Source organism: Ischnura elegans, chromosome 7, assembly GCF_921293095.1.
Source record: "Ischnura elegans chromosome 7, ioIscEleg1.1, whole genome shotgun sequence".
In the NCBI taxonomy this organism is placed as follows: domain Eukaryota; kingdom Metazoa; phylum Arthropoda; class Insecta; order Odonata; family Coenagrionidae; genus Ischnura; species Ischnura elegans.
In genome coordinates, this window is record NC_060252.1 from 81642286 (window position 1) to 81669942 (window position 27657).

The 27657-nt window shown below is 39.1% G+C and overlaps 1 protein-coding gene across 3 annotated transcripts in view; it reads right to left on the reverse strand.

Annotated features, from left to right (window-relative positions):
* LOC124161893 (adenylate cyclase type 9) overlaps positions 1–26432 on the reverse strand; it is a 36314-nt gene extending 9882 nt beyond the window's left edge. The window contains exons 1-10 of one of the 3 annotated variants that reach the window (XM_046538151.1): positions 25991–26432; positions 23803–24152; positions 23295–23724; positions 22411–22724; positions 16692–16988; positions 16053–16317; positions 12310–12726; positions 11246–11502; positions 10962–11058; positions 8392–8609 (exon numbers count right to left, since the gene is read on the reverse strand). In XM_046538151.1, the coding sequence (XP_046394107.1) occupies positions 8392–8609; positions 10962–11058; positions 11246–11502; positions 12310–12726; positions 16053–16317; positions 16692–16988; positions 22411–22724; positions 23295–23724; positions 23803–24069 (2562 nt within the window). In that variant the 5' untranslated portion in view covers positions 24070–24152; positions 25991–26432. Of the gene's footprint in view, positions 1–8391; positions 8610–10961; positions 11059–11245; positions 11503–12309; positions 12727–16052; positions 16318–16691; positions 16989–22410; positions 22725–23294; positions 23725–23802; positions 24153–24232; positions 24498–24813; positions 24918–25990 lie in introns of those variants that run through there. The other 2 variants (XM_046538150.1, XM_046538152.1) reach the window with 2 other exon arrangements.
* Between the last annotated feature and the right edge of the window lie 1225 nt (positions 26433–27657).

The window sequence follows — 27657 nt, forward strand, 5'->3', positions numbered from 1 at the left end:
CTTCTGTTAGGGGTGAGAGTTATGGCGAAGAGTTCCCCTCACTTTTCAATATTAATTCTGCACTCGGGGATGCGCCATTTAAAGTGGCAATCTTAGTAGAGGGGGTCAAGCTGGATATGGAAATTGATACGGGTTCGGCCATTTCAGCAATATCGGAGGGCTGTTACCAGAAATATTTCTCAAAGTTGCCCCTGCAAAGAACAGCCATACGGCTTAAATCTTACTCCAACAACCTTATAAAACCAGGGGGCACCATTGGGGTAAAGGTCCGCCACAAGAGTAGAGTATATGAATTGTCACTCTTTGTCGTCAAAAATGGAGGGCCGCCAATCATGGGGAGGGATTGGCTAAAAATTTTAAGAGTGACCATACCAGTAATTAATTTATATTAATAATACCATTTGGGTGTCAGAGATCCCAAGTTGGAGAGGGTGCTAGAGAAATTTACCGCATTATGGGAAGGTGAACTGGGCACGTTTAATAAGGGTGAAGTGGCTTTAATTCTAAAACCTGAGGCCAAACCGGTTTATTGCCCTCCGAGAGCATTAGCATTTGCGCTCCGAAACAAGGTGGATGAAGAGTTAGACAGGCTTGTTAGGGTGGGAATCCTGCACCCTGTAGACTTCAGTGCGTGGGCCACACCAATAGTACCGGTGGCTAAGAATGATGGCAGTGTTAGGATCTGTGGGGATTTTAAAATTACTCTAAATCCAAATTTACAAATTGAGCGATATCCCTTGCCAAGGGTTGATGAAATATTTGCTAAATTAGAAGGGGGAGAAAAATTCTCAACAATCGACCTTGCCCAGGCTTTTCAGCAACTCACTCTAGATGAAGGGTCGCAGGAGCTTTGTACAATCAACACCCACAGGGGCTTATTTAGATATTGTAGACTTCCCTTTGGAGTTGCTTCTGCTCCAGCAATATTTCAAAGAATAATGGACCAAGTCGTGCAGGGATTAAAGGGAGCAGCTTCTTTCCAAGATGACATTATTGTAACAGGTAGGAATGACAAGGAACATTTGGAAAACTTGGACCGGTGTAACCCTCAAAAGTTGGAGAATGAATCCCGAAAGTTCGGAGGCAAAGGAGCAGGTGGGAGGTGTTAGGATTAAAAAGCTATATTTATTTTGTTTCTATTGCCTTATGTTGATTGTAAAGCAATTAGAGGAATGTTAAGTTTTTTTTTTTGTAAATACTAATGCACTCTGTTATTATTTTGGAATGTGTGAATATATTGTATCTATTTTGCTCCAAAGAAAAAAAAACAAATAATTTTCTTTTGTTATCTCAGCCACAAATTATTTTCTTTAGATTTCGTATTTTTTTAAAATCTAAGTTCATTGCCTCTGTAAATGGGAGGAATAAACTCAAATCCGATAGCCACGTACGTCAATAATCAAGTGTGTTTTGTTTTTTTTATAAAGTTGTGTGCATGTATTTGAGGTTTGTGAGCACTCAGGACATCGGCGATCCACGGGTCCGCGGCAGAGGGACTGGTCACCCCTGGCCGTGGTCTGGGCGATACCCGCCTTCTTCTTCTGACGGCTGACCACCGCAAGAGAAAAGGTCAGGCTAACGCATGGCGCAGACTAACCAGAGCGCCCAGTTTGGATTCCCGCCGGCGAGGAGGCGCGCGCAGGTGTATGTGCCACCGGAATGAAGCGTCTGCTAGTGTGCGACGCTGCTGCTGCCCTCCGTGAGGGAAATGCTAGAGAGAAGAGCTCGCCACGAAAAAGCTCTCTTTGGCCTACGAACTTTCAGGAGTCAACATCTCTCCATCAAGTGTGCTTAAAAATTCAAACCAGTGTGTGTGTGTGTGAGTGAGGGATTGAGGTATGTGGCTAAAGGGCTTTGATGATTTCTAATGTTCAATTTTGCTTTTCGTGATGTTCTGTTACGTGCCCGTTATTGGGATCTAAATTCTTAGCGTTGATTTTGGTTTGTGTTCCTTGCTGTTTCCAATTCATGTGCATTTATGTCAGGTCTTCGGGACCACGTGCGCCTTATGCCAAACTTTACTTTGTGGTTGGGATTTCTATAGGCCTCGATGAGGCGAGAATGTATTGTAAATTTGTCGTTCTTTCTGTGAGCTGCCAAATATTAAAATAGTTGGGGGGAAAACATTATTTTGTGATTAGGATTGCTATATTAGCCGCTGAGGCGAGAATGTATTTTAAAATTGTTGTTCTTTCTGTGTGCTGCCAAATATCCAAAATAGTTGGAGAAATAAATATCTTACCTTGGCTTGTAACAGCTACTATTGAAACGTGTCGTTTTCTTCAAGGTCATTAGAAACCCTGGATAGTACCTTTAATTTTTTTGTTGCTTATTATCTTATTTGTTTTCTTATTATTATTCACTCCACTGTTAGCTATCCGCGTGCTTACGTGGTGGACGGGCCTCTAGTCGAAATAGGCTGAATTTGCAAACCCGACGAGAGACACCCGTTACACCAGGTGCTGAACAAGCTTTGCGGGTTAGGGTTTAAAGTCAATAAAGGTAAATGTCGGTTCATGGAAATGTCGGTGGAATATCTGGGTCACAAAATTGACAGGGAAGGCCTGCACCCAACTATTTCCAAAGTATAGGCAATAACTAAATGTCCACCACCTAGAAATGTATCTCAGCTGAGGGCATTCTTGGGGCTAATTGAATATTATTCCAAGTTTCTGCCAAATTTAGCAACCAGGTTGGCCCCCCTTCATGAGCTGCTACGTAAGGAATCCAAGTGGGATTGGTCTGAGAAGTGTGAGGAGGCTTTTCAGTCAGTTAAAACCTCTATTGCTTCAGCTGGAGTCCTTGCACATTACAACCCCTCCTTGCCTATCATTTTAGAATGCGATGCATCTCCATATGGAATAGGGGCAATGTTGATTCAGAGATATACAAATGGACTAGAGTGCCCCATTGCTTTTGCTTCAAGATCACTGAGCAAAGCGGAAACTAATTATGCACAAATTGACCGCGAAGCTCTAGCAATCATCTTTGGGGTTAAGAAATTTACCCAATACCTATATGGGCGGAAATTTACTTTGAGAACAGATCACAAGCCCCTGCTTTACATTTTAGGAGAAAAGAAAGGTATTCCCCAAATAGCAGCCAACAGGTTACAGCGCTGGGCAATAATCTTGCAAGGGTATGATTTCCAAATCAAGTACATAAAGGCCACGGAAAATAGGGTTGCGGATGGACTTTCAAGGTTGCCACTTAGAGAAGAGGAGGTAGAAATCAAAGAATTCTCATATATTGAGTGGGGAGAAAGAGAATTTCTGCCGGTTACTGTAAAGAGAGTGCGACAGGAATCTCAAAGGGACCCCCTATTAGCCAAGGTCCTGGACTATTGCATGTTCGGGTGGCCGGTAAAGGGGGAAGAGAATGTAAAGCCCTATTTTAACAGAAAAATGGAACTAAGTGTGGAACAGGGATGCCTGATGTGGGGTAATAGGGTTGTTATCCCTGAAAAGTTGAGGCCCATTATCTTGAACGAATTGCATGCCAGTTATCAGGGCATTGTGAAGATGAAGTCTGTTGCGAGGTCATATGTTTGGTGGCCTAAGCTGGATGAGGACTTAGAAGCGTTAGCTCGGGCATGCACCGCATGTGAAGAAAATAAACCCCTCCCAAATAAAGCCCCTTTGAAATGCTGGGAAAGGCCAGATAAACCATGGGTACGCTTACACATAGATTTAGCTGGTCCGTTTATGAGTAAAGTCTTTCTTGTGGTAGTTGACAGTTCCACAAAATGGCCAGAGGTTTTTCAGCTGAGTAAAAGCAGCTCAGAGGAAATTTTGGGTCACTTAAGAGCTCTGTTTGCAACCTTTGGGCTACCTGAGGAAATTGTGAGTGATAATGGCACACCATTTACCTCTTGGGAATTTCAGAACTTTTGCTCTATGAACGGCATTAGGCACAGGTTTTCCCCTCCATACCATCCTGCCACAAATAGGGCTGCAGAGAACCTGGTAAAGTGTTTCAAAAGCAAGATAATGACCCTAGTAAACTCAAATGTACCCTTGCACATTGCCTTACAACGGTTCCTGTTTGATTGCAGAATAAGCCCTCATTCCACTACAGGGGAGCCACCCAGTCTGTTGATGTTTGGGCGGGTTCTTAGGTCACGCCTATCACTTCTCAAACCCAGCATTAATCAGACTGTCACCACGAAGCAGGAGCACCAAAAGAGGTCCCATGGCACCTCTACCCAACTGAGGACCTTCAATGTGGGTGACAAAGTGTGGGCTACACCTTACACCAGAGGAGGAGCAAGACAGTGGAAAGAAACTACTGTTGTGTCAGTGCTGGGATCAAGAAATTACAGGGTGGAGACAAAAGATGGAAGTGTGTGGCATCGCCACATTGATCAGCTCAGGGAAGTGGGGACTGGGGTGATAGGTAGGGCTGAGGAAACTCAGGTTTCGAGTGAAATGAAAAGTGAGTTAATCGTTCCAGGGAAGGCAACTGCTATGAGCTGCAGCAGAAGTGGTAGTTCAGAGCCTGTGGGGTACTGGCAGACAGGGTTGGGAAAGGGTTGTGACAATGTGGAGAGTGTGCAAAATGACTCAATAAAAAAAACAGGGGGGGATAGTGAACCAAGAGTTGAGGAAATGCAAACACGGTACCCTAAAAGGGCAAGAAAAGTAAAAGAAATGTGTGAGCATTGGTGGGGGGGGGGGGAGTGATGTCAATCATTGAGATTTTTTTTTCTCTTTCTTTCTTTTTTTTGCTAATGTCAGCTGTTCCTCTGTGTATGTAATTAATTCCTTTGTATTATATAATTAGTCTCTTGTTCGTCGGGTTGGGATGTTCCCTCTCTTTTTGGGAAGGGAGGAGTGTGATGTATGTATTACGTTTGTCAATTGATCCTGCCGCTCCACGGCAGGCAATTGTTCCTGGAATAAAAACGTGGTGTTGCCGCCATCTTGGCAGTTGCACGCTGGCACTGGAATGGTCGTGTTGATTTGCCCCGATATACCACAAATCTGAAAGGCCTTGTCAGAGTGTGCATCACGGCCATGATGTAGTTATTCTTTCTGGAAAGTTGTTTCCCCTTTCCCAACTTAGAATAAAAGGAAAAAGGCAATATTGCACTACCTATTGATGTGTTAGCAATGTTATTGGAACTACTCCATACAAAAGGGAAGATCTTTCGTTCTAATGCTACTGCTCTGCAATATAACTGATTTCTGAAAAACACACATCCGCTGCAAGATCACAGATTCAGAAAAGTGGTTTGGACGGATGCTTAAAACCCCGCAACATTGGAAACTACACCGTCAGGCACCACACCGCGTAGTTGTGTCTCGCAAAAGTTTTCTGGATGCAACTGCTGTGAGACTCAGATCCGTGAGGGAGATTAAGCCCCACGATGCTAGAAAAACAGGAACATATAACTCCCGTGAGGGTATTGGCACGCGAACATGCCATTGCTCAGCAGTGGTTATAGAAATCGAGGGCTTACGGCAAACTGTCTATGCAGGCGAGTGCCTGGCTATGACTCATGCTAGCTCTACTTCCACTGCCTTTACTTCTACTATTCCCTTCCTCTCCAACTTGACATTGACTAGTCTCCGCATAAACATGCCCGAGTGCGACGAAATCTCCGGTTCTCTTGGACTGTATTCAACCGCATGCGAGGCCACCGCAATAATTGCGCATTTATGATATGAAGTATACATTAAAAGATCGTAGATAACATTTTTCTTAATTTACGATTGGTTAATCATTGAAGAAACTTCTAAAATTAATCAAGATTTTTTTTCCCATACTGACCATCGTCTCCAATGCTACAGCAGATGTCCAAGAAACCTTAAAGCATTCCTTGTCAGCAAGTAAATAAAATAATTCCATTTTATGAAGGTAATTCTAATCGAAATAATAAGCCAGGTGTAGCCTTGAAAAATATCCTCGTGCTTTAGCATCCAATTTTATTTTTTTATAAAAATCGTGAAAACGTCGAAAGGAGTACAAACTCATGCACGGATAAACCGCAGCCAGATAATTGGGAGTCGGCTGTATATTTTTAATAGTTGTTCATGTAAAAAATAACTTTAAAAATTTCAACATAAACATTGCTGTACATAATCACCTCACAAGGTCACGAAGTGTTACGCATTACAGTTGTGCACGCAATAAAGTTGCCAAGCGATGGGCATCAAGCTATAGAACAAACTGCCTACAGGTCTTAAAACTGTGAATTACATGAATATGTTTAATTTGAAATTGAAAAGACTATTAATGACCAAGATGTGTTATCCAGTTGATGAAAACCTTAATGATACATTTTAGCTCTTAGATGTAAAATATGTGCACAGGTAAATATCCTTGCAGCTATGTTCGTATGTACACATAATATTGATGTGCCTCATGTCACATCAATATTTCATTAATTTCGTTCATTATTTTACATCATAATAACAAAAAATTTGCAATAACGTACTTTGTAATAAAGTCTATTGAAAAATTTGGGCCACTCCATTTCAAAATACATAAATTATTTTAAACAAAAATGTAAACTTTCAAAAGAAAGAATAAAATATACAATTTAAACAATTTTGCATTCACCCAATACCATGCCACAATCAATCTGACTTAGGTAAAATGTGAGTCAGTAGAAAAGCAAGGAGGGAAAATAGATATGGACTGAGCAGTACTAACAGTAATATCACAGCAGTTAAAAAGGGCAATTTCATTCTGACTGACCAAGCATACTTAGACAGATTTAAATTACTTCTTTCCCATAAGTAGGTACTTCAGTTATAAAAATATGTATGGATACCAACAATATTCCAGAAAATATCAAGAATAAATTTAGATTATATAGAAGAATTATTGTGATAAGTATAGTGATCAAATTATAATGATACAATAGAGTCTTGTTAACATGAACAACATTATTATGAAGCAAATCATTGGTTCCAACGAAAAGGCCAATCCAATCTATAGTATAAGAAACATTATTATGAAATTTTTTGTAAACTGGGACCCGTCCCATTCCCAGTGGCTACTAAGGAACTTTATTTTGAAGTTCCACGAATAAGCAACGGTATTTAGGATAATATACACTACCCTACGTTACAATCATTGCGCTATGTTAAAGTTTTCCACTTGCACTGTGCCCAAGAGCATCAATAATGATTCTTTCTTCAGTAGGAGATAATAATTCAGTATGCACGCAACATCATATAATAATAGCTTCATTCCTGTGAAACCATGGTGACCCACTTATTACCACTCATAAATTGGATGTACAGTAAGTCCTCTTCTTACGAATATTCCATTTTGGAACTTTTCAGAGATACAAAAATAAAAAAAATTCAAGTGTGCCAGAAATTTCAAATTTGGCCCCTTTCGAGTTGCCAGATGCAACACGGTGTAGCGTAGAGGAACTCACACTTTGGGCGTTATCTGAATAAAGTATCCTTAATTCCGATGTGAAGTCAGGAACTGTACATCGTTTCACCCATCCTTCTTTCCTGCATGCGAACAGCAATTTTTTCGGCTTTGGCTGCGTCGCACGCGAACTAGATCAGTTCGCCACAATCATGACTTCACACACAATTGTAAAGCAGGGCTGCATTCTGCAGGATAACTGCACCGCACGGTCTAAAAATGCATCTTGTTTGTATATCAAGGACTTACTATATTCGGGAAGATATCAACCCTCGATTGTGTTATGCCTAATTCTTCTATTGATCAAATCAATCAAATGTGCTTGTTTTTATATATTCGCACATAATTTAATCGCATATATTACACACATGACTCTGAAGCTATTCTGCAGTGGGACTATAAGTACGGAAGAATGAAGAGACAAGAAATTTTGACTAAGTCTGTTTTTTCGTGATGATTCCTGAAAGAAACATTCATACCAACTTCGTTATTACAAACCTCCGGTTTTTCGGTCCCATGAACTTCGTAATAACGAGAGTCTACTGTAACTAGCATAACATAAAAACACGTCCATTAATGACTTCTACCTACTCTACACTGAACTGAGTTAAAATTCCCTGAATCTTTGAGCATTTACATAGCTGCATTTTGGTTCAAAACACACCATTTCTGCTAAAGTATTAAAATAACATTGTGAAATCTTTAACTTGAGCAAGGATGCAAGTAATAAGTAATAGTTGTATCTCCCAAGGGTAAATCACATAACCATTTTGAATGACTCCAATGCTATGCATGATAAAAAAATAGACTGGCAAGATACAAGGTTATATGGAAAGTTATAGGTTAAAATATATGATAATGGTAAGGAAGTCAATTTTGCAAATGAAAGACTCTGTCATTACTCAATAAAAATCACCATACTTAATTTTCAAACATGCAAACGCACACATACTTAGCAACAAATACAGATGGTAAAAGATAAAAATTACTAATAAATACCTGTTTAAAAAATAATGTGAAGTGGCACAAAGGAGGGCTTGCAAAATATGAGCTATGAGTGGAGACATCTCTCACACAGCGAATCAACTGCAGATCAGACTGCTTCCGCAAAGAATGGAAACAGGGAAGATTGTCCTGCACACGAGTTTCATCACAAGTTCCATGGCCAATATTAATATTGACTGGACTGTGTCTCCTCATTCCTATATCTCCATGGCCTTGAAATAAAAATTAATTATACCATTATAAGAGTAATAGGCACAGGCAAAGCCTTAAACAACAAAAAAAACTAATAACTAGAAAAACTAAACTGAATGAAAACTGAACTATTTCAAAGGACTACAATTGGTGGTATACAGTACTGCACAATTCTTTGGAAAATCACATGGTCAGGAACAAAAATTTTGATCTAGCATCAAAGACTTTTTCACGAAGCCAACAGGGTTTCATGGTTAGGTGAGAAGAGTTGACAGTTCACTCATTCAGATAAAGCACATACATATTTTCAAATATGATTTAAATGCTATTTTGATGTTTTGGATAGCATATTTACTGCTGGTATGGTATTTGAAGGAGGCGACCGACAGCTTAGGTCCTTCGCGCCATGAGGGAAGGGTATGGAAGGAGTGGTGGAGAGAAACCTGGCGTCGGCATTAGCCTGCTCTTAACGAAAGGTGCCAAGGGGACCACGGCTTAACGTCCCATCCGACGGATGGAGTGTTGCACTTGAAATGTCCTCCACACAACACTCAAGCAGGGATCAGGCAGTCTCTGAAAATTCTCTGCCGCTGCTGGGATTTGAACCCAGGCCCACCGGGTGAGAAGCCAACACTCTAGCCACCACACCAACCCAATCCCCATATATACTGCTATTTCCAATAAAAACATTCTAGGAGGCATAACAATCAGCCCTATATAATTTACAAAATTGTGATATTAAAAAATTCTGTGTCTTTGCTTTTGAAAATGCTCCTACTGAGTGATACTCACTATAGGTTTCACTGTACATTAAAAAATCTACCACAGCTGAAAAGCTGCCCAATAGAGACCAACATTATTACAACTTATAATAAAAATTACTTTCTAAATATGCAGCAACAAAAATGTTGCACAAAAATTAGCCACGCCTATACTTGCTTTGACATTGTATTTAACAAGTTAACCATTGTGACATATGGTCACTGCATTGCATGTACGTATTGTAGCGGTACGGTCCGGAGCCGGCCCGACGCGTCAATTTAAAACATCGCGGCTGGGGTTACGTCTGTGCGCACGCTCACATTTTTAGCATTTTTGAACAAGTTCTGCACTAAATCTGTGTCAAGGGTTTATTTTTTTGTTAAATGTAGAATATATTTTTTTTTATGTATGTGAATTCAAGTGAAATAGTGTGGAAGTGGATTTCCGGGAGAGGCGACGTTGTGGTTCTCTCCTGGAACGTGTTTGAAAACCCGCCTCTCGGTTGGGAAAAAGAGGGCGTTGGTGTGCATCGGAGGTGGTAGTGGGAAATAAATAGGTTATAAAAGGGAGAGACGAGAGGTCTCGCTCTCTCTCTCCTACGCTCGGTCAGGAAAGAAGTCGAATCGTAAGTGTGCAGCGATAAGTGGTGGCAGCAAGGCTACGGCACGTGGAGGTGGCATGCACGTGGACAGCTGGCTAGGGGTGGCGAGGACATCTGAAAAAGGACATAAGCTTGGAATTTCCCAAAGCCCGAAAAGGTCCTTTGAATTCAGATTGTTCCCCCCTCCGACAGTCCCTAGTGTACTCTCCATAAAAAGGCCCTAGTGAATTCGCTGTTGACTGGTCTTAGTCACGGCCCTGCAAGACTTAAGTGCTAGCGTGGAGGAGCTTGAGCATTATTTCTGAATGTTAGTGGTTACTTGGCGTATCATTGAGCCCTAATTCAAGACGGGTGGCCATTTGAACTGACTAACGCATAATTTCATAATTGCCTTGCACGTAATTTTTGTGAGTCTGACTTCACACTATTCGCGTTGTTCATTAGCTAAGGTGCATTGATGGTATTTTGTTATTGGGAAATATCATTTTTTTTAAATAATATTCATTGATAAAGTGAGATTGTGATTTTGAAGGAGAAGACAAATGTTCAAATTTCATGTTGGAGGTGACGCCGATGTATTTTGGAAAGGGATTTATCATTTGTGTTTGGGGAATATTTTGGTTTCTGTGTAAACTTTTGAACCAATGGTATTTCATTTATTATAATCAGTTGTGAAAGGGATTTCATTGAATTTACTTTTTTTTGCTATTGCCACGAGTGCCTTTAATCCTTTTGTAAGTGAGTGTGCGTGCAGGCACGTTCAGTTGGGGGACTTGATTTGGAGCCCTGAAACGGTAAGTCTAAGTAGGGGCAATTTTATATTTTGGGGAAGTGGAGAATTAACTATCACATGTTCGGGGAGATATCGGACGAGAGGCGAGCGGGCGGCTCTCGCGGTTTGAACAGTTACAGTATGTAATGCAGGAATGCAGGTAAAGCAATCATAAGATATCATTATTGTTAAAGTTCATAAAGGGAATCATAACAAAAATGACTCAAATCTACTTACCAGGACTATCAGTCATAGATGATTGGCTTGAAGTGTAATAGCCACTAACCCTATGTGTGAGTAAGTCTCCTGGCACTATACCATTCATGGCATAGATCTGAAATACAAAAATAAATTCTCTTTCAGCTTACAAAGGTAGAATCTGATCCTTACTAGTTTACACTAGTATGCAAACTCAAGTGCACATGATTTCTGAGCCGATATACTAACAGATTTATAGTATTAGTCACCTCTATGATTGAGGCATTATCATAATCCAAATGATAAAAAGAAACAATGCTAACCTGCTGTTGAATACTGCTTCGTCGACTGGTACTCCTAATTCCAGAGTCTTTTCTACTGTTAATTGACAGGCTCATACTCAAATGGTCTTCAGTACTTTGAATGTTCACCGGGACTTCAAGGCGAACCCCTTGCATGCTGGGACTCAGTCCATCCCCATCACCTCTTCCATTGTTCCGGCAAGAAACTTGCCCAGCCTCCCCACATACTGAGGCCCCCTTTGAGGGTGAAGAGTACCTTAATGGCACTGAACTTTCACCTAGAAAAATAAATTCATATCATTACAGATCAAAACAGCAAAATAATTGCTTTACATAACTAATTTTTCAAGACATTCCATGAGTAAAACATGTAACATAAATTATCCATTGACCAAATATAAATTTCAATCAATATCAATCAATTCTAAAAATTATTTATCATAGCATTAGAATTATTGTACCATTATTATTTTGACATGAAGTTACCACTGAAACATTTAAGCAGCTTGTTTATCATCTTACCTTGAAAATGGTCCTCTTTTAAAATAGAAGAGAACTTATAAGTCATGGTGTATTTCAACAGTAATAGTAACGACTAAACTTATGCAGAAATGAAAGAACTACACAGTTTGTTTTCTCATGCATGTATATTATTTTTAGTAATGGGGTTTTACGTGAGCATGCTTCAAGCAACTTTCTAATTATGGTTTCAGAACTACTCTACACTTTAGTACCGACCACAAAAAATTCATTCCATTAGATTCAGAGAGGTATTTTATGGATACAGTTTACACACACTTTCAAGTGCAATCATAAGTAGAAAGGAAAAAATTCAGTACCAGCATAATAAGCCTGTTCATGCGATGAGTACCAAGGAGGTCAATGGCTCAACATCCCTTCTCAAGGACAAAATGCTGCACCTTGCTTATCCTTCTCAATATAGGAAGTGGGAAGCAAAAAATATGTCTTTAGGCAGCTCATTAGCACTGCATGTCAGCACTTGAACATTTCCACCACCGCAGTTCAATGTGAAGCAACATCTCAATAAAATATCAGTCAAATAAGTGGCTCTTGTGCTCTCTGACCTTGGTTAGGGTTGGTGGTGAGTCTGTTCAAACCCTTGGCAGCAGCCTTGGAACTATGGATTCGACTCTTTCTCGACGTCGCTTGAACATGATGAGTGCCCCTCCTTCCTAAGGAACCCTCCCCAATGTACATATAGCTGGGACTTTCTTGGCCACCCCTGGAAGGTCTACTCATCCCATTCTCTGAGTCTAGGATACTTGGCAATGAGCAGGCTTTCTTGGAGCGCAGAAAGAAAGGGCTCGCTTGAGTGGAAAGCTCAAGACGATGAGCTAATGGTGGTGCAGGTAGGGAAGGCCCTCTTCGCTGAGGCGATGGTGGTAACAATGGAGTAGTTGATTGTGGAACAGCCAATGACTCAGTTTTCACTACATCTTCAGTCTCAGATCTCGGTTTAATAATGAAGTATGTCTTCAATCCTTTAAAGACAAATGATTAACATAGAACAAGGAAAACAAATAGACTTTACACTGAAAAGACCCAATACCAATAACTATAATGGGAACATCCGGGCATGTAGCATAAAATTTGCTTTGGGGGGGTGCCAATACTGGCATTATGTACATATAGTATATTTGCATCGGAAAACTATAAATTTCATAACACGAGCTGATTGACTTCCTGTAATTCTGAAATTTATAGTCATTATTAATTTTACTGAGCAGCCACAGTTATTATGGCTTGGTATCAGAAGGCATTTGTTACCAAAATCTGCCTGATTTATCAAAGAATTTAGGGCTCTGTCAGGAATAGTAAATATTATAAGTTCTAAGAGACCTCCCAATATGTGTATAAAGCTGTTTAATCACCAACCACAATTTGAAAAAAGTGAAAAAAGAATGGCTATATTCATGAATTTAATTTATGACTATTTTTTGTGTCATTGTTTTTATACAGTAAATGACTACTTATACCATCATCAATGATTATACAAGGTTTTTGTAAGTATTGATACACATATTTTTGTTAAATTATGTATTTTGACGTGCCTTATATACTTGCACCTTGTACTAATGGATCTCATGGGCAAATAAATTATTATTTTCATACCATTTTGAGCAAATTTCAAACCTAAGACCCTGGTATCAGGCAACAACTATCAATAGATACAAGGAAGTCAGCGGTAACAGCCCCTCCGATGATTGTCTCCACAAGGGTATCTTTGGGGGCCAGTCGCTGCAAGGAATAAATTTGGGGGAAGCTGAAGTCCCCTCTTAAGCCCCCTCCCCCACGGCTACATGCCTGGGTGCATCCATGCCTTAATGCCTATTGCCCACAATGGGCACATTTAGCATTGCTCAATAAAAACTATTTGTAACACATTTTAAGCAATAAAAAAAATTTACCATCAACAAAATAAAAAGTGGATTCTTTCCAACTAACAATAGGGTAGTTTCCTTCATCAAAGAAAACGAAAGGCATTGATTGCGATTCGTTACCCACCATTAGTGTATTCATAATACACAAATTATTTGGTTTTTGAAATACCGGTTTAGACGAATGGCAAGGGTCAAATTTTATCCTCATTTGAAAAAGGCCAGATTGGCGCCCATGCGATTCCACTCCGCATGACATCACAGGGACCTAGTTTCTATACGAGTAGATAGGAGTTTTACATCGTCTGAGGTTACCAATGCATGCATGAGGCACAGAGCTCAGGGAAACATGTCTTAATAATCACCTATTAAAACTGGCAAAGTTCGGAAAGTTTTCTTCGTTTGATAAGGTATTAATAAACCCTTTTTTAAGCCAAGCGCTACCATCCAGCAAGGTACTCAGCTATCCGCTAGCATCCTGCGACGTATCAGCGCTAAGCCTCGCCTCAAGGTCACCTCACCGGGCGGGAGGGGGAACCAGAAATACGACGTACGGAGATATTTCCCGGCATTCATTCTTAAGCGTCGCGTTTTCGCGCGCTTGAAAATTTCACTTTTCATTTAATCGCGAAAAATAGATATAGTCATTTAAAAATCTAAAAGCGTGAAATACGTACTCCAGGAGTAATAATCTTTCGATTAAAGCAATAAAAAAATAACAGGAAACCACCCTATTAGTATAACAACAAATAAATATTTAAATGTGACACGACAGAAAATTTAAAGACATTGAATTGTGAATTATGAGTGAAATATGTGGTCCGTAAAAAGTAGGATACACATGTAGTGCTCAACATATTGTGTTCAAAACATTAGCAACACAAAATAGGATATTTTCTTTCATAAATAATTCCACAGTCTGAAGTTATTTGTATTCCATTAAAGAGATAACTAAATAAACTGAAAGAAGACGACTTTACAAGCTAAAATAACTGATTTCATAAGTTGATGATGTAAGTAGAATTCTGGTTAATTTACTCTACTAATTTAGGAATATTTAACTACATACATATGTTAATATGTCCTGCATGGGTATTTTTTATTTCTTTTTATGTAACTAAACATTGACGTGCCGTATATCATGGAACATGTACGTACCAAGATCTCCAGGGAAGTAAATATTAATATTATTATTATTACTCGTCCAGGGGCAACCTCTTGTTAAAGGAGGAATTGTTAAAATAAGTGTAGATTTATTGATTTATGAGTAGTTAATACTTTTTACAGTTAGTTTGCTTTTTAAAGCATTTTAAGATGACATTGTGAAGTCGGTGCTGACGACGCGCTAATCATATCCAGTTTATTCAATGAGTCACAGCAATGAATAATCAACAACTTTAAATCAAGGCAATCATCAACAACTAATATTTATTAGCAGAAATGTTGACAGTAGTGCGATTTTGATGCCCATATAAAAAATTCTTAAAAATAACGAAAGACTACACATTTACTGTTATCAAATGAAAAACATGAGCACAAAAGTAGAACTACTAGCAGTCAAGAAAACATTTTCATAAGAGACAATTTTTACTAATGATCAGAATCTATTTTATCATTCACTAAATTAGTTTTTGATCCTCACAATGAGGTCATTTACTGAGGCCAAACATGATGAAAAAGACTGAAATTAGGTACTTAACATTAATCCATCCAAAAAAAATTATTTTAATAAATCCTGAAAGGCTAAGTTGTGAATCATGCGGTATTTATAGCACAGATTAATCTAGAATGTTTGTGTCCTGATGTCCATACAGATATTTGTATAAAAGTTTTAAATAAAGTGTTACATTTAAAAGTGCCAAAGTAAAGGGGAAGACTGGTTACCCAAGTGTTCTGGCATGAATGTGACCTAAAGACCCACAGTGGCAAAAGAGTACACATGAACTAGAGCAAAATGCAGAATTAAGAGTCAAAATAAGACAACCATGTAGTTCAAATGTAAAAACTAATCTGAAAACAGTGGACAATGGGTCCCCCATCGCCAATACTCCTTTATAATAACAATTTTGACAGCTTTGGTGAATTGAGAAGAAAGATAGATTGGAAAGATATGGTCATAACCACTGCAGGGCTCTTTTGTGTTCTTTCATTTTACAGTTCATATACTAGCACGACACAAGAAAAATGGAAGGTGCTGAGAGAGTGCCGGGCTTCCCAAGGCCATCTGGGGCCTTTGGGCCTTCATGATTTTTAACTGTTACTCTATCCATGCAGGTTAAATACCATGAAAAAAAAGGGTCCCCAGAAACAGGCCACCCACAACACATGTAATAACTAAGCTTGAGCATTACGCTTCACTGTAGGCACTTAATTTACATTTGCAAATAAATATTCTTAAACAAATTAAAAAATATTGAAGACAACGCTACCTTTAACTTCCTCTCCTTCTTCAACCTCATAATGATCCCCTAAAAAGCCGTATGTAGTTTCAGAGATGTGCACTCTGCCTGGACGTCCAGTTGATTCCATTCGGTTAGCTAAGGTAACATCATTAGACCATACATCAAATTTGAATCGCATGGTTCCAACAATGCCACAAAGAACAGTGCCAGTGTGAACACCAACTCGCATGCTCACTTCCTCATGTCTTTCTTGATCAAACTGTATAACAGCAGTGATCATACCTCTTCCAACCTAGAAAAATAAGTTGATATACATAGTAGGCACCCATGACTGAGTACACAGTTTAGAAATTTGAGTTCAGTCTCCAATCAGTCTTACTCTGATTAATTTAGAGAAATAAATGTGTTTGCACTATATTTTGAAAAATATATAGTTTTCATTTGTTTCTAAAATCAAAGAAGTACACTACAAATAATGAAGATTTGATGATTTTAAAGAGTTTTTGGTTAGATTTTACGAGGCACACCATGGGCACATTTGCATGTTGTGGATTGCAAAAATTTCACTAATCTTTGAATCTATATCTTTGAAGGCCTATCCATAGTTATCTGGTAGAAACAATAGAAATAAACGTACAAGTGAGCATGAATGTCATTATTACCAACCTCCACACAACGCTTAGCATGATCTGGAACAGGTTCTGGGCATCCAGACACACAGTAATAGCAGTCTCCAAGGGTAGATATTTTTTCACAGCCATGATCAGTACAGAGACCATCAAAACGTTCAAAGAGGTCATTAAGAAGCCCTACAAGCTGCTCAGCAGACTTATTTGATGACATTCTAGTGAAACCCACAATGTCAGCAAATAAAATGCTAACATCTTCCATTCTATGCATATTGAATGGCCGAAAGAGGGAATGTCGGATGTCTCCAGGGTTAGAAGAACGAGGAGATGATGCCTGAAAATAATAGCAGCACTAACTTAGCAATTGAATGAAACAGTTCATTTTTTAAGAATCCAATAAGAAGCAACACAGACATAAGCAGGAACACAGCCCACAAAAAAGACTTGGAATACTAGAGTAGGGATTTTGGAAGGTTCATTAATGGAGAGAACAAAATATGTGATTTTTCCGCCTCATTACTCATTCCAAAATGTAATCAGCAACTATTATTGCTTTAACCCTTTCCTGCCGGTGCCTACAATAGAAAAAGGTTTTTGTGCTACAAGTAGCATAAGAATATTTTAAACCTCTCTGTACAGAGCTCTTTTTTGGGGGTGAGTTGCCTGGGTATTTTCGTCTCTCAGATTTGGAGCCCAGCTCAGCTCGTCCCTTACCCCAGCCACTGTACTTCACCCTCTAACCCTTTCAAAGCACGAATCCACAGTCAATTCATTGCGTTACCAGTGTTTTTTTCAACCAAACATTGTAGTTGATTTTAAATGATTTACTATTCTAAAAAATTACTGACGTTTTTTTAAGCATTGTGGAATTTTAAACGGGTTTCTAGCGTTAATAACAACAAAGTTAGTAAATATAAGGTAATAAGACTAAGTCCGGAAGTCCATTATTTTTAACACTAAAATTCCATTTAAAAATTGCTTGGGCACAGAACAAAACGAAGAGATCATTTCAAAGTATAAAAACATAGTAGTATGCAATAAAAAATACCACTGAAAAAACTATTAAAAACGTAACTACTATGCAACGGATTCCTGCAGTGAGGATGGTCATAAATGAGTGGGAGGGTCCGGCCTTAATTGACCAGGAGTGGTCCTAAGGACTCACTAAGCTGAGTCTCAGGCCAGGCCTGAATGTATCGGACAATTGCTACCTCAGTGGTCACTTCCCTTCCCTCGCATCTGCCAGAGCTGACGTCCAGTCATCTTGGTGGAAAAATTCGTGACAGCTATACCCACGTCAGATGTTCTGCATGTGAAAATGCCCATTGGCTCCACCCGACGTCCAGCGCGAAACGGTTTAACATACATCTTCCTGCTTGGCTTCTTGTGTGTTCGTAGTTCATACCTCCCATTCAACCATCCCAATTACTAAGGCCGTTTTACACGGTAAACGGAATTGGGCAGGTTAGAGCTGCATTAATTTCTAAAATGGCGTGGAATTGCGCGAATGCATGGACGAAATTAGAACAGGGGCTATTTTGCCATCTCGCATCCACGCATGTGTTCTAGCAATTCACCGCTTTACACGATGCAATTTTGATTGCGCCTTCACACGTACATCAGACTGCGAGATTCCGTGTACCGTGTAAAACGGCCTCTACATCATCCATCAGTCTTCAGACCACTCATTCATGTATTACATTAATCAGGGAGATCATAGAGCAACATAAAGTACCTGAATCATACCCGGATAACCTTAATAATCTAGAAATATCCTCCATTTATTCTCATTTCACAACTCAAATTCTGTGAAACTGAGAGCCAATAATAATCACAAGAGTAGGGAAATACATAACAGTCGGCACTACAATTTTTGCAATACTTGCCAGATCAAACTAAATGATCCATGCAAATATTTGCAAAAAGTAAAGTAGCATTGGGCTTGGTGACTAGCCCCAAATAAAAGAGCCAATGGTGGCAGCACCATTTATTTGAATTTAAGTATGTTCCCGCCAAAGAGAAACCGATTGAAAGCTACTGCAAGAACATTAACACAAATATGATTAACAGGAACTCAAAAGGAGATACAGCCTAAACAAGAGAACTTCAGAGACAGAAAACCAAGGTCCAAAACATTAGATTCCTTTCTAACACAGTTCATGGATGATATAGACATTGGAAATAGATGTAAACAGCATGTAGAAGAACTATAGCAAGGCCCACAAGGTAGCAGCCCAGATGACCAAGTTGAGGAAGACAAACATGGTCCAGGAATAGTAAACAGAGAGTTTGAGAGGGCCATTAAAGACTTAAAGAATTGAAAAGCACCTGGAGAAGATAAAATCAGAGGAGAAATAATTAAAGCAGAAATAGTAAGATGCACCATATGGAATAGTTTGAGACTGCTACGAATCCAGAAAGCTGCCAGAAAAATTCAAGAGGAACAGAATGGTGACCATACCAAAAAAGACAAAGGCTGAAAAATGTGGGGAGCACTGAATGGTGATCCCACAATCACATGCCTCCAAAATCCACACTCGCAAAATAGGAGGATGGATGGAATGTCAATCAAAGAAGACATGTCAGAAAATCAATTAGGGTTTAGAAAGAATAGAGGGATAAGGGAACAATTATATACCTTAAGATTGGTATTAGGAGGAGGTGACCGAGAGCAGAGGTCATTTGGGCCATGAGGGAAGGATAGGTAAGGAAGGGTGGAGAGAAACCCCAGCGTCGGCATTAGCCTGCTCTTAACGAAAGGCGCCAAGGGGACCACAGCTTAACGTCCCAACCAACGGACGGAGTGTTGAGCTTGAAATGTCCTCCATACTGCATTCAAGCAGGGATTGGGGAGTCTATGAAAATTCTCTACCACCGCTGGGATTTGAACCCGATCCCACGGGATGGGAAGCCAACACTCTAGCCACCACACCAACTCAATCCCCATCTTAAGACTGCAGGATGAGAAAATGTTCCTTGAAAGCAAGTCATTGTATGCAGTCTTCATGGACTTGGAAAAGGCATTTGATAATGTTGAATGTAATAAGATGATCAATTCAATGGAGAAAGTTGGACTCGACAACATTGACAGAAGAATCATCTACGAGCTCTACAGGGACAAGGTGACCAATATACAGGCACAAAGAGAGAAATAAACAGGTAAAAATCAACAAAGGGGTCCAAAGAGGATTTGACCTATCGCCAGCACTCTTCAATCAGTACTTGGAGGAAGTGATAAAAGACATAGAAGAACAAGGAATTAAGGAGATCAAGGTGAATGAAGAAAATAAACATGCCATGATTCACAGATGACATTGCAGGAAATGCAGATGACCTACAGGACTCAATAACCAAAATTGAAAAAGTGTTTCAGGGATACAACATGCAAATAAATAGGAAGAAAACCAATATACTTGAGGAAGAGAGAAAACTGTGGCCAACATTCACCTCAAAGGAGAGAGACTTGAGCAAGCGGAATCATTCACCTACCTTGGGAGCACCATTACCAGGATTGGAAGAATCTAATAAAAGAACTATTCTTGTGTGCATCTCTCGTCTCCCAAGGCCCTCCTATGAGAGCAGGGGTGAGGGTGGGGGAGGGATACAGTCAGTGCTCTCGCCGCCAGCCGGCTTGCTATGCACCCTTAAGGCTACAGGCCCCTCGGAGGAAAATGGGTTATGAGTGAGTGACTGAGGAGGCTAATATCTCTTCTCAACAGGTATTGTGGCAAGGGAAATTTAACAGTGGGGTTTTTTAAGAACAAACATGACCATCGGACCAAGTTCAATAAATAACTGCAGAGTACACAATGTGATTATCCCTAGCTAGAGGTGCAGAATACAGGTGATTTGATTTAGGAAACCTCGTGAGGTTTAGTTTTTTATCTTCACAGCGAATCATTATAATCTTAAATGTATCATTTTGACCGAGGTTTACAGCACTGAAATTCTCTCCATAGTTGTCAGGTTAGCTGCAGAGACCTACCGGACTGGCCATAAAACATCATCTAGAAAATAACTTTGATGCAGATAACCTGAAAACCATGGAGAGAACTAAAAGCCAGTGCTGCGAAAGTCTCAAGCAGAAATTTACTATCAAGGTACTACTACTGTATCAAAGACTTAATTTTCCGGTCGGATGGTACAGAAGTTACACAAATGACTTAAGCTGAATTCTCATGAGAGCGGAATGGAAAGAAGATCAGCAGAGATCAGCAGTGTGGGGAAGGTGTGGACTGTTTCAGACTAGACTTTTTTTCTGACCATCTGTTTTCAGACTGGTCTGTCTCATTTGGCCAATGCTCATATTTCAAAATTGATCTGATTAAAACATTTGCGGTCTCAAAACGTGCAAAACTATGAGAAAAAAGTAATTCACAAAGCCCCAGGTTACAGATAGCCGTGCCTGATATGCCTAAAGGCGTGGCTATCTGCCGTGGCCAAATGACAGAAACCCCTGTGATAGAAGTATTTGGAGATGATTTAGATAAGTCATTTGACATATCCAAGAGAGATACTGTAGATCAAATTTTCTACAATATAAAAAATGAAAATCTCAGTCACTCAGCTCTGCCACTAAAAACACAGGCATTTCTTCTCTATCCTCAATATCAATACCTCCTCTTTCAATGTTCCTGTACAGTTTTAGAAGAAGGGAGAAGACTATGTCAGATGCAAAGAGAAATTGATGAATTCGAGGGAGGTTAATGATCACGTCGAGGGAGCAGTGAAACTTACGACTGATCATACTGGATGTGTAACCAACAAAGAAGTCTTATCAACATTTATTGTTGATACAACAGAATCACCGCAAAAGATTTTCTGATGACTACTATGTCAACTTTGATTGTTAAGCATGAAAAGTAACGAGATCTGATTAAGTTATTTCAACATATTTACTAGTGAAAATCCAAGTTTTTCTCCCTCTTTTTGCTTGAAGTGTATATTTTATAAAATTGCATTGACAAATGATTCACACTGGCCCCAGCTTGTCATTATTAATCACGCTAGATCCACTCTGCCAGCATGTATGGAGGAGGAGGGATGATTGACAGCACTGAGGAGTGTAATGTGAATCAAGCAATGCGTGGTGCGGCAGGTGGCAGGGAGGCCTAGGGCGTGCAGCGGGTGCCTTTGAGGTAGCATTTCGCACAAAGGAATCAAGATACAAAAAAATGGTTGAAAGTTTTGCCCAAAGTGCTCTAAAGACCGCTGTACACGGTGAATGATCATGTTGAATAATCACATGATTATTCACAGGATCATGCGATAAAAATAGAACATGTTCTAATTTTTACTGAATGACCATGCGCATGGAGGTTCATTCGCGTATTGTTCTGTCATACACGGTGAATGATCATGCTGAATGATCATGCGAATGAAATCATTCACTGTGTATAGCGGCCTTAAAATATTATGATTACATTAGTAATCGTTTCATCTGGGTGGAAAACCTCAACATTCAAAATAACTGCATTTTAGCGCTTTTGGCACAGCTATCTGTCATCGCACGACCCTGGGGCATTTTTATTGATTTTTTCTCACTGCTTTGCACATCTTGTGACACCACCAGTACAACACTTATACAAATGAAATAAAAATGAATTCCATCCTATACATGTGCACTTGGTGACATATTTCCCACCCATCCTAATTATATGGCATACAAATTTTATCCATGAATTATGTTGTCTGGGTGATTTCTTTTACGTCTGGTGTAAATACAATAATACAAAAAGTTCCATGAGCAAACATACCTTTCTTAAAATAGACTCTTGTTCATCATGTTCATCACAGTCCCCTTCGCCAATTTCACCATCTAAAGATCTTACTAGGTTTTCTGTTGGTGCAGTGGTACCCTCACGCATGAGCCAATCAGCTACTTTTGGAGGCATCACAGAGAGTATCATTTTCTCCTTCAGTTGTTTCTCGGCTTCCAGCTGCCTCCTCACCAGCAGTGCTTGGCCAACCTTGATGAAAGTCCCACGACTCCTCACATGACGCATCACAAGAGCATGCACTCCAATAACATGCAAACAAATTTGCGCAAGCCCTCGAGCCCACCCATCTCCTGCAAAAAATTGAAGAGTTTGATTTAGTAGTAAGAGAAAAAACACTGAAAGACAATTTACATTGAGGCATCATTGCAATGACTTCAGGAAATACCAATACATGAGAGACAACCACATGATGCCTTTAAAAATTAGGTTACTTCATATATTAAAATATTCAAATTAAGTAACCCAATAAATCAGGCACCTAAGTCTCTAATAAAGAGTCAGAGACAGAACTATGCTGACAGTATGTCAATTGCTATTCATATTACCTTTTTTGCAAATTCCTAACGCAAGATTTAATACATCTTGGGATAAAGTTTACAAAGATAGAAATACCCCAAAAAAAGGATTACAGCAATCCTCTATGGTACAATTATTCCTGAGAAATAGTGCCACGATCATGTTCATCAAGAAGAAAAAAACACATCACACTAACAGCTCTAATTCCATTTTAATAATTAAACCATATGAGAGCATCATGAAATCAGATATTGAATTATGGTGCACTGCTATTGTTAGAATCCATAGGTTACTGTGGAGTGTAAATAATTAGGAAATAAAATAAATGAGAGGAATTCTCCTACCTGGCTCACTGATAGGTTCCGTAGTGATGGCTTGCAGAGTTTCAAACACGATAGAATAGAGTGTGCAAACGGCCACACAGATGTATAAAGGAAGAGGAACTGCTGTATACAGCAACAAAAGGGTTTGGGCACACAAGGACGAGAGAGCTATAGGGGACAAGCTTCCAACAGGACCTGCCCCAACAGCAAGCCCAAGGGATATGCATATCAACAGAAATGCAGCACCAACAGACAGAAATATCTGGTGGTTAGGCTGGCTAAAAGGACGGTAGTAAGTGGTTCCCAAAAGGAGACCTGCCATGAAAACTGCCCCCAGGAGTCCTCCCAATAATATGGGCCACCGCGGAGCACTACATGCTGCCATATATGCCCCCAGTGTAAGACATATTACCATCACAAACACCAAGGCCGACCGAAACCTGAAAATGACCTGTAAATACAAGTAAAAATTGGTCAATCACAGTATTGATAAAATTCCAAATCCAATTTCAATGTTAACCGTTAGTACCTGAGGAAAAGAGCTCCTCCAAAACTGACCCTCCAAAATCTCAGAATCAAACCTAGGATTCCACCACGAGAAATCTGCAGATCTCTCGAAAAAGGCCACTGGAGGGAAACAGCAACAACAACAACTCAGTCCACTATGAGCTGCCAGGTATGTCTGTATGTACGGAGCCAAAGATATCTGTAAATCTTCATCTTCTTCCTCCTCATCTTCCGCCTCTTCGAAAGTGTTGGGATTGTGAGACCTAGGGTGGTTGTCTGGTGATGTCATTTGTCGATTTAAAAATACTTCCTAACCAGTGCAGAACAAGGCTACACCATTTTTGTTCAGTAATTCATATCATGTTCGGGATCCTGCGGGTGGAATGATTGACAGAGGAGATAAGGCTAAGCATTCATTTATTATATTATTCCATAAAAATATTTAAAATTACATGTTTAGTCCGGGCTTTTATAACATTGATCGTTTACTCTTCAATAAGGCAGCAGTATTAATGTCAATATTTGGATGTCAAAGCTCGTGCAAGAAGGCCAACGATCTCATAGATGGACGTAAGTTTTATTTATCCCAATTCCAATGAAAATTCCGGCATCTAAGCTAACTTATGTTCATGGCGAATCATAAGGTAAGTAAAATTCCAGAATGATACACCAGCAATCCTTTTGAGTTGTTTCTATCGAGATGACATGAGCAAGGTGAGACGGGAAAAAGGGAGGGTCCTGGTCGACAAGGACGGGAATAAAAGAACCTTGCTTTAAATATTTACTCAAATCAATAATATAGCAGCAATCTAATATAGGTCGCCGGGATTTACAGCACAGTGCAATGATCTTCAATAATCCTTCAGCATTACCATTAATTATGAAGATTAACGATTATCTAAGTTTCAATGTAAACAATCGTTAAACCTCACTTCACCGTGAAAATGAAGTACATAACATTTAAAATGTATAGTTTAATAAATAATTTAAGACTTCTGACATCAAATAATTGAAGCTAATATTAACGACCTACTTTCAATTATCCTTTAGTTAGCAGGTTAGCAGTTCGCTGCAGAATCGTACCTCAATATTTTCATATGACGCCTCGCGATTCATCAATTTTTCACTACGCCCGCCCGTAAAACGCGAAAATTTGGTATTTGTGAATGTTTGTAAAAACAGGTTAAGATTGCCTTTGTATATTATTTTTCGATGCTATTCAAATCTCTTACATTATCATGTGCTTTGTTTCGTCATTTTTTAGGTATTCGTTAAATATGACCGAAGTATTCCTTCGTAGGCGGTAAAATGAAATAGACGAAGTACAGCTATTTTTGATACGCCTATTCCCTTGATGTTCTCATTAATGGTTATATCCAAGTTATTGTCTTTTTAGGATCCTCTGGTATCTTTGTCTCAAAAATTCAAATACTAATATCAAATGTTATAATTAGTTTCCCAATACTATTGCGCTTTCATTTTTAAAGACGTCAATGCTAAATGATCCTCCGAAGCAACTTGGTAGTATTTTGGTTCTCAAGTAAATTGTTGTAGCATGTTGGTACTATTTTAGCTCCCAAGTAGATCTTTTAATTTTAAACTAAATTTTGCTCCGAGAATAGCCTTTGTAATGAGTAAATGTGAAGTTCTTATGTGTGACTTAATACTGTGCCAGCTCCGCGGTGTGCAAGCGCGGTCATAATTATTTTTTATGTTGCAACGGTTTTTTAAATGAACTATTCATGACGTTTTCCGGCACCCATCATCTTTTGACCATCGTCTATTAATGCTTGCATATCACGGTGGGAAAACCCTGGAGCACAAATTCCTTTCTCTAGAAATTGATAACCACGCCGCGGAAAATTCTAAAAATAGCTCGAGGAAAACGACCGAAGCCGTCTGAAAGTGACTCTTTTTTAAATATGCTCCGATATTCTTTTCTCTTCCAAAAATCATCAGCGGTCAAATTTACCTGTTTTCGACACAACCTGGAATCGAAATATCAATGGATTCGAGCCCCTTCGATAGGTATTATAATAATGGATTCCATATTCACATTGAGCCTAGATTCACATGAATTCATGATTCAGATGGATACAGGGTTTAAATAGATTGTATATCCATATGGATTTAAGATAATTATGAATTACTGATTCACTTGGATAACTGATTCAGCTGGATTGAGGGATCACTTGGATTTCGAAACACACCTGTTTTCGACACAACCTGGAATCGAAATATTAATGGATTCGGAAGACCCTTCGGATATGGCACCATCCTTCATTTTTGGTCGTTCTTTATATTTCCTGACTTCTCATCGAGGCAGGAGCTTTTAAGTAACACATCTTCAAACAGGCAATACAGTATGAACACCTTAAAATAGAGAATTTCATTGGTACACAGACAAACAACTGTATTTCAAGTGAGGATTACCTTCGTCCAATACCGATGTTGCAAAAAAAGGCTTAAATGATTCTCTTTGCACACAACGGTAGTTATAACTACCGTAAGTTTCAATGTCACTCAGTAGATTTATCAATCTAATAAAAATTTGAAAGTCCTGCCAAGTCACCTGCATAAAAATGTGTACAAAGAATATGATATCTCTTTAATCACATCTAAGCTCTTACCATGCACGAAGACATCACCACAATGAATTTTAGTGGCAGGAAAGAAAAAAACACAGAATTAAAATACAGATATTTTATATTTTCATTGTTCAATCACAATAATAGTTGCAATTCTCTCTTGTTACCATGAACTACTTTGCTGAAACAAATACTGTCATTCTCTTTTGATCAAAAATTATTTTAAGTGCATTGGCAGAAGCCATACTAACTATCTTCAATAGTACGTTACTCCAACGAATGTCTATTGTCACATCATCCACAGTCGATCGGCACCTTTCATTCAACACGAATTATCATCCCATCTTCTCGTGCAAGGCCACAGATTCTTTTCTGATATCACTCGATGTGAAGTGCAGCTCACACACCTAAAATTAGTAAGTAAGAAAATAGTAACTAAATTACTGTCAATTCATTTCCAATTTAAGGCATTTCTGAACGAGAAATATCTAATGACTTGGCTGGAAAATATAGGAGATAACTATACATACCTCAATGATTTTTTTATATAAAACTAGATGTAAGCATAATAGATAATTTGAGATGATGAAAGCCGGACACAGTTAAATTCCGGTTCATTGCACCACTCACGATTGCTGTAAGAGAAAAACGCATATTTTCATTCACGGCGGTTCATCCACACTAATAACATATACAAGTTTCTGACGAGACTCGATGAATTTCTCATCATTGCTTTCCATGCAACTTATTAGGTGATCATTCAAAGAAAGTTATCAAAAATCCTAAGTCACTGTGTGGATATGTTACAAACATCGAATCCGCAATCATCTGACAAGGAAAAGATTAATGCAAATTTGTAATAAAATTTCAATATCTCCTACCGTCACCTGCTAAATACTTCCTTAAATCGATGCCACAGATTTTTTCTATGCTACATTAATTTATCAATTATATTTAGCCCTTCCTCAAAGTACAGTAGAGCGATAGATACTAACGAAAAATATCAGCTGAAAGACGATTTGCGCGTTTTGGATGACGTTTTATGGAACAATAGTACGAACGGTATTCGCGCTGTGTAAACGGGAAATTATGATCATACCATTGCGGTGTAAACGGGAAAGTATAGGTGTGACCATGGTCGACACTTTTGTAATGTAAAGGATAGGCATACTCGGCATACTCAATAAAAATTGCACAGGATGCTATGCCACTGAAAATAGTTTTCGAAAGGCTTCGACGACATTATAAAAGGGGCATTCAACATTAATTCCCTTCATTAAAACCCAACG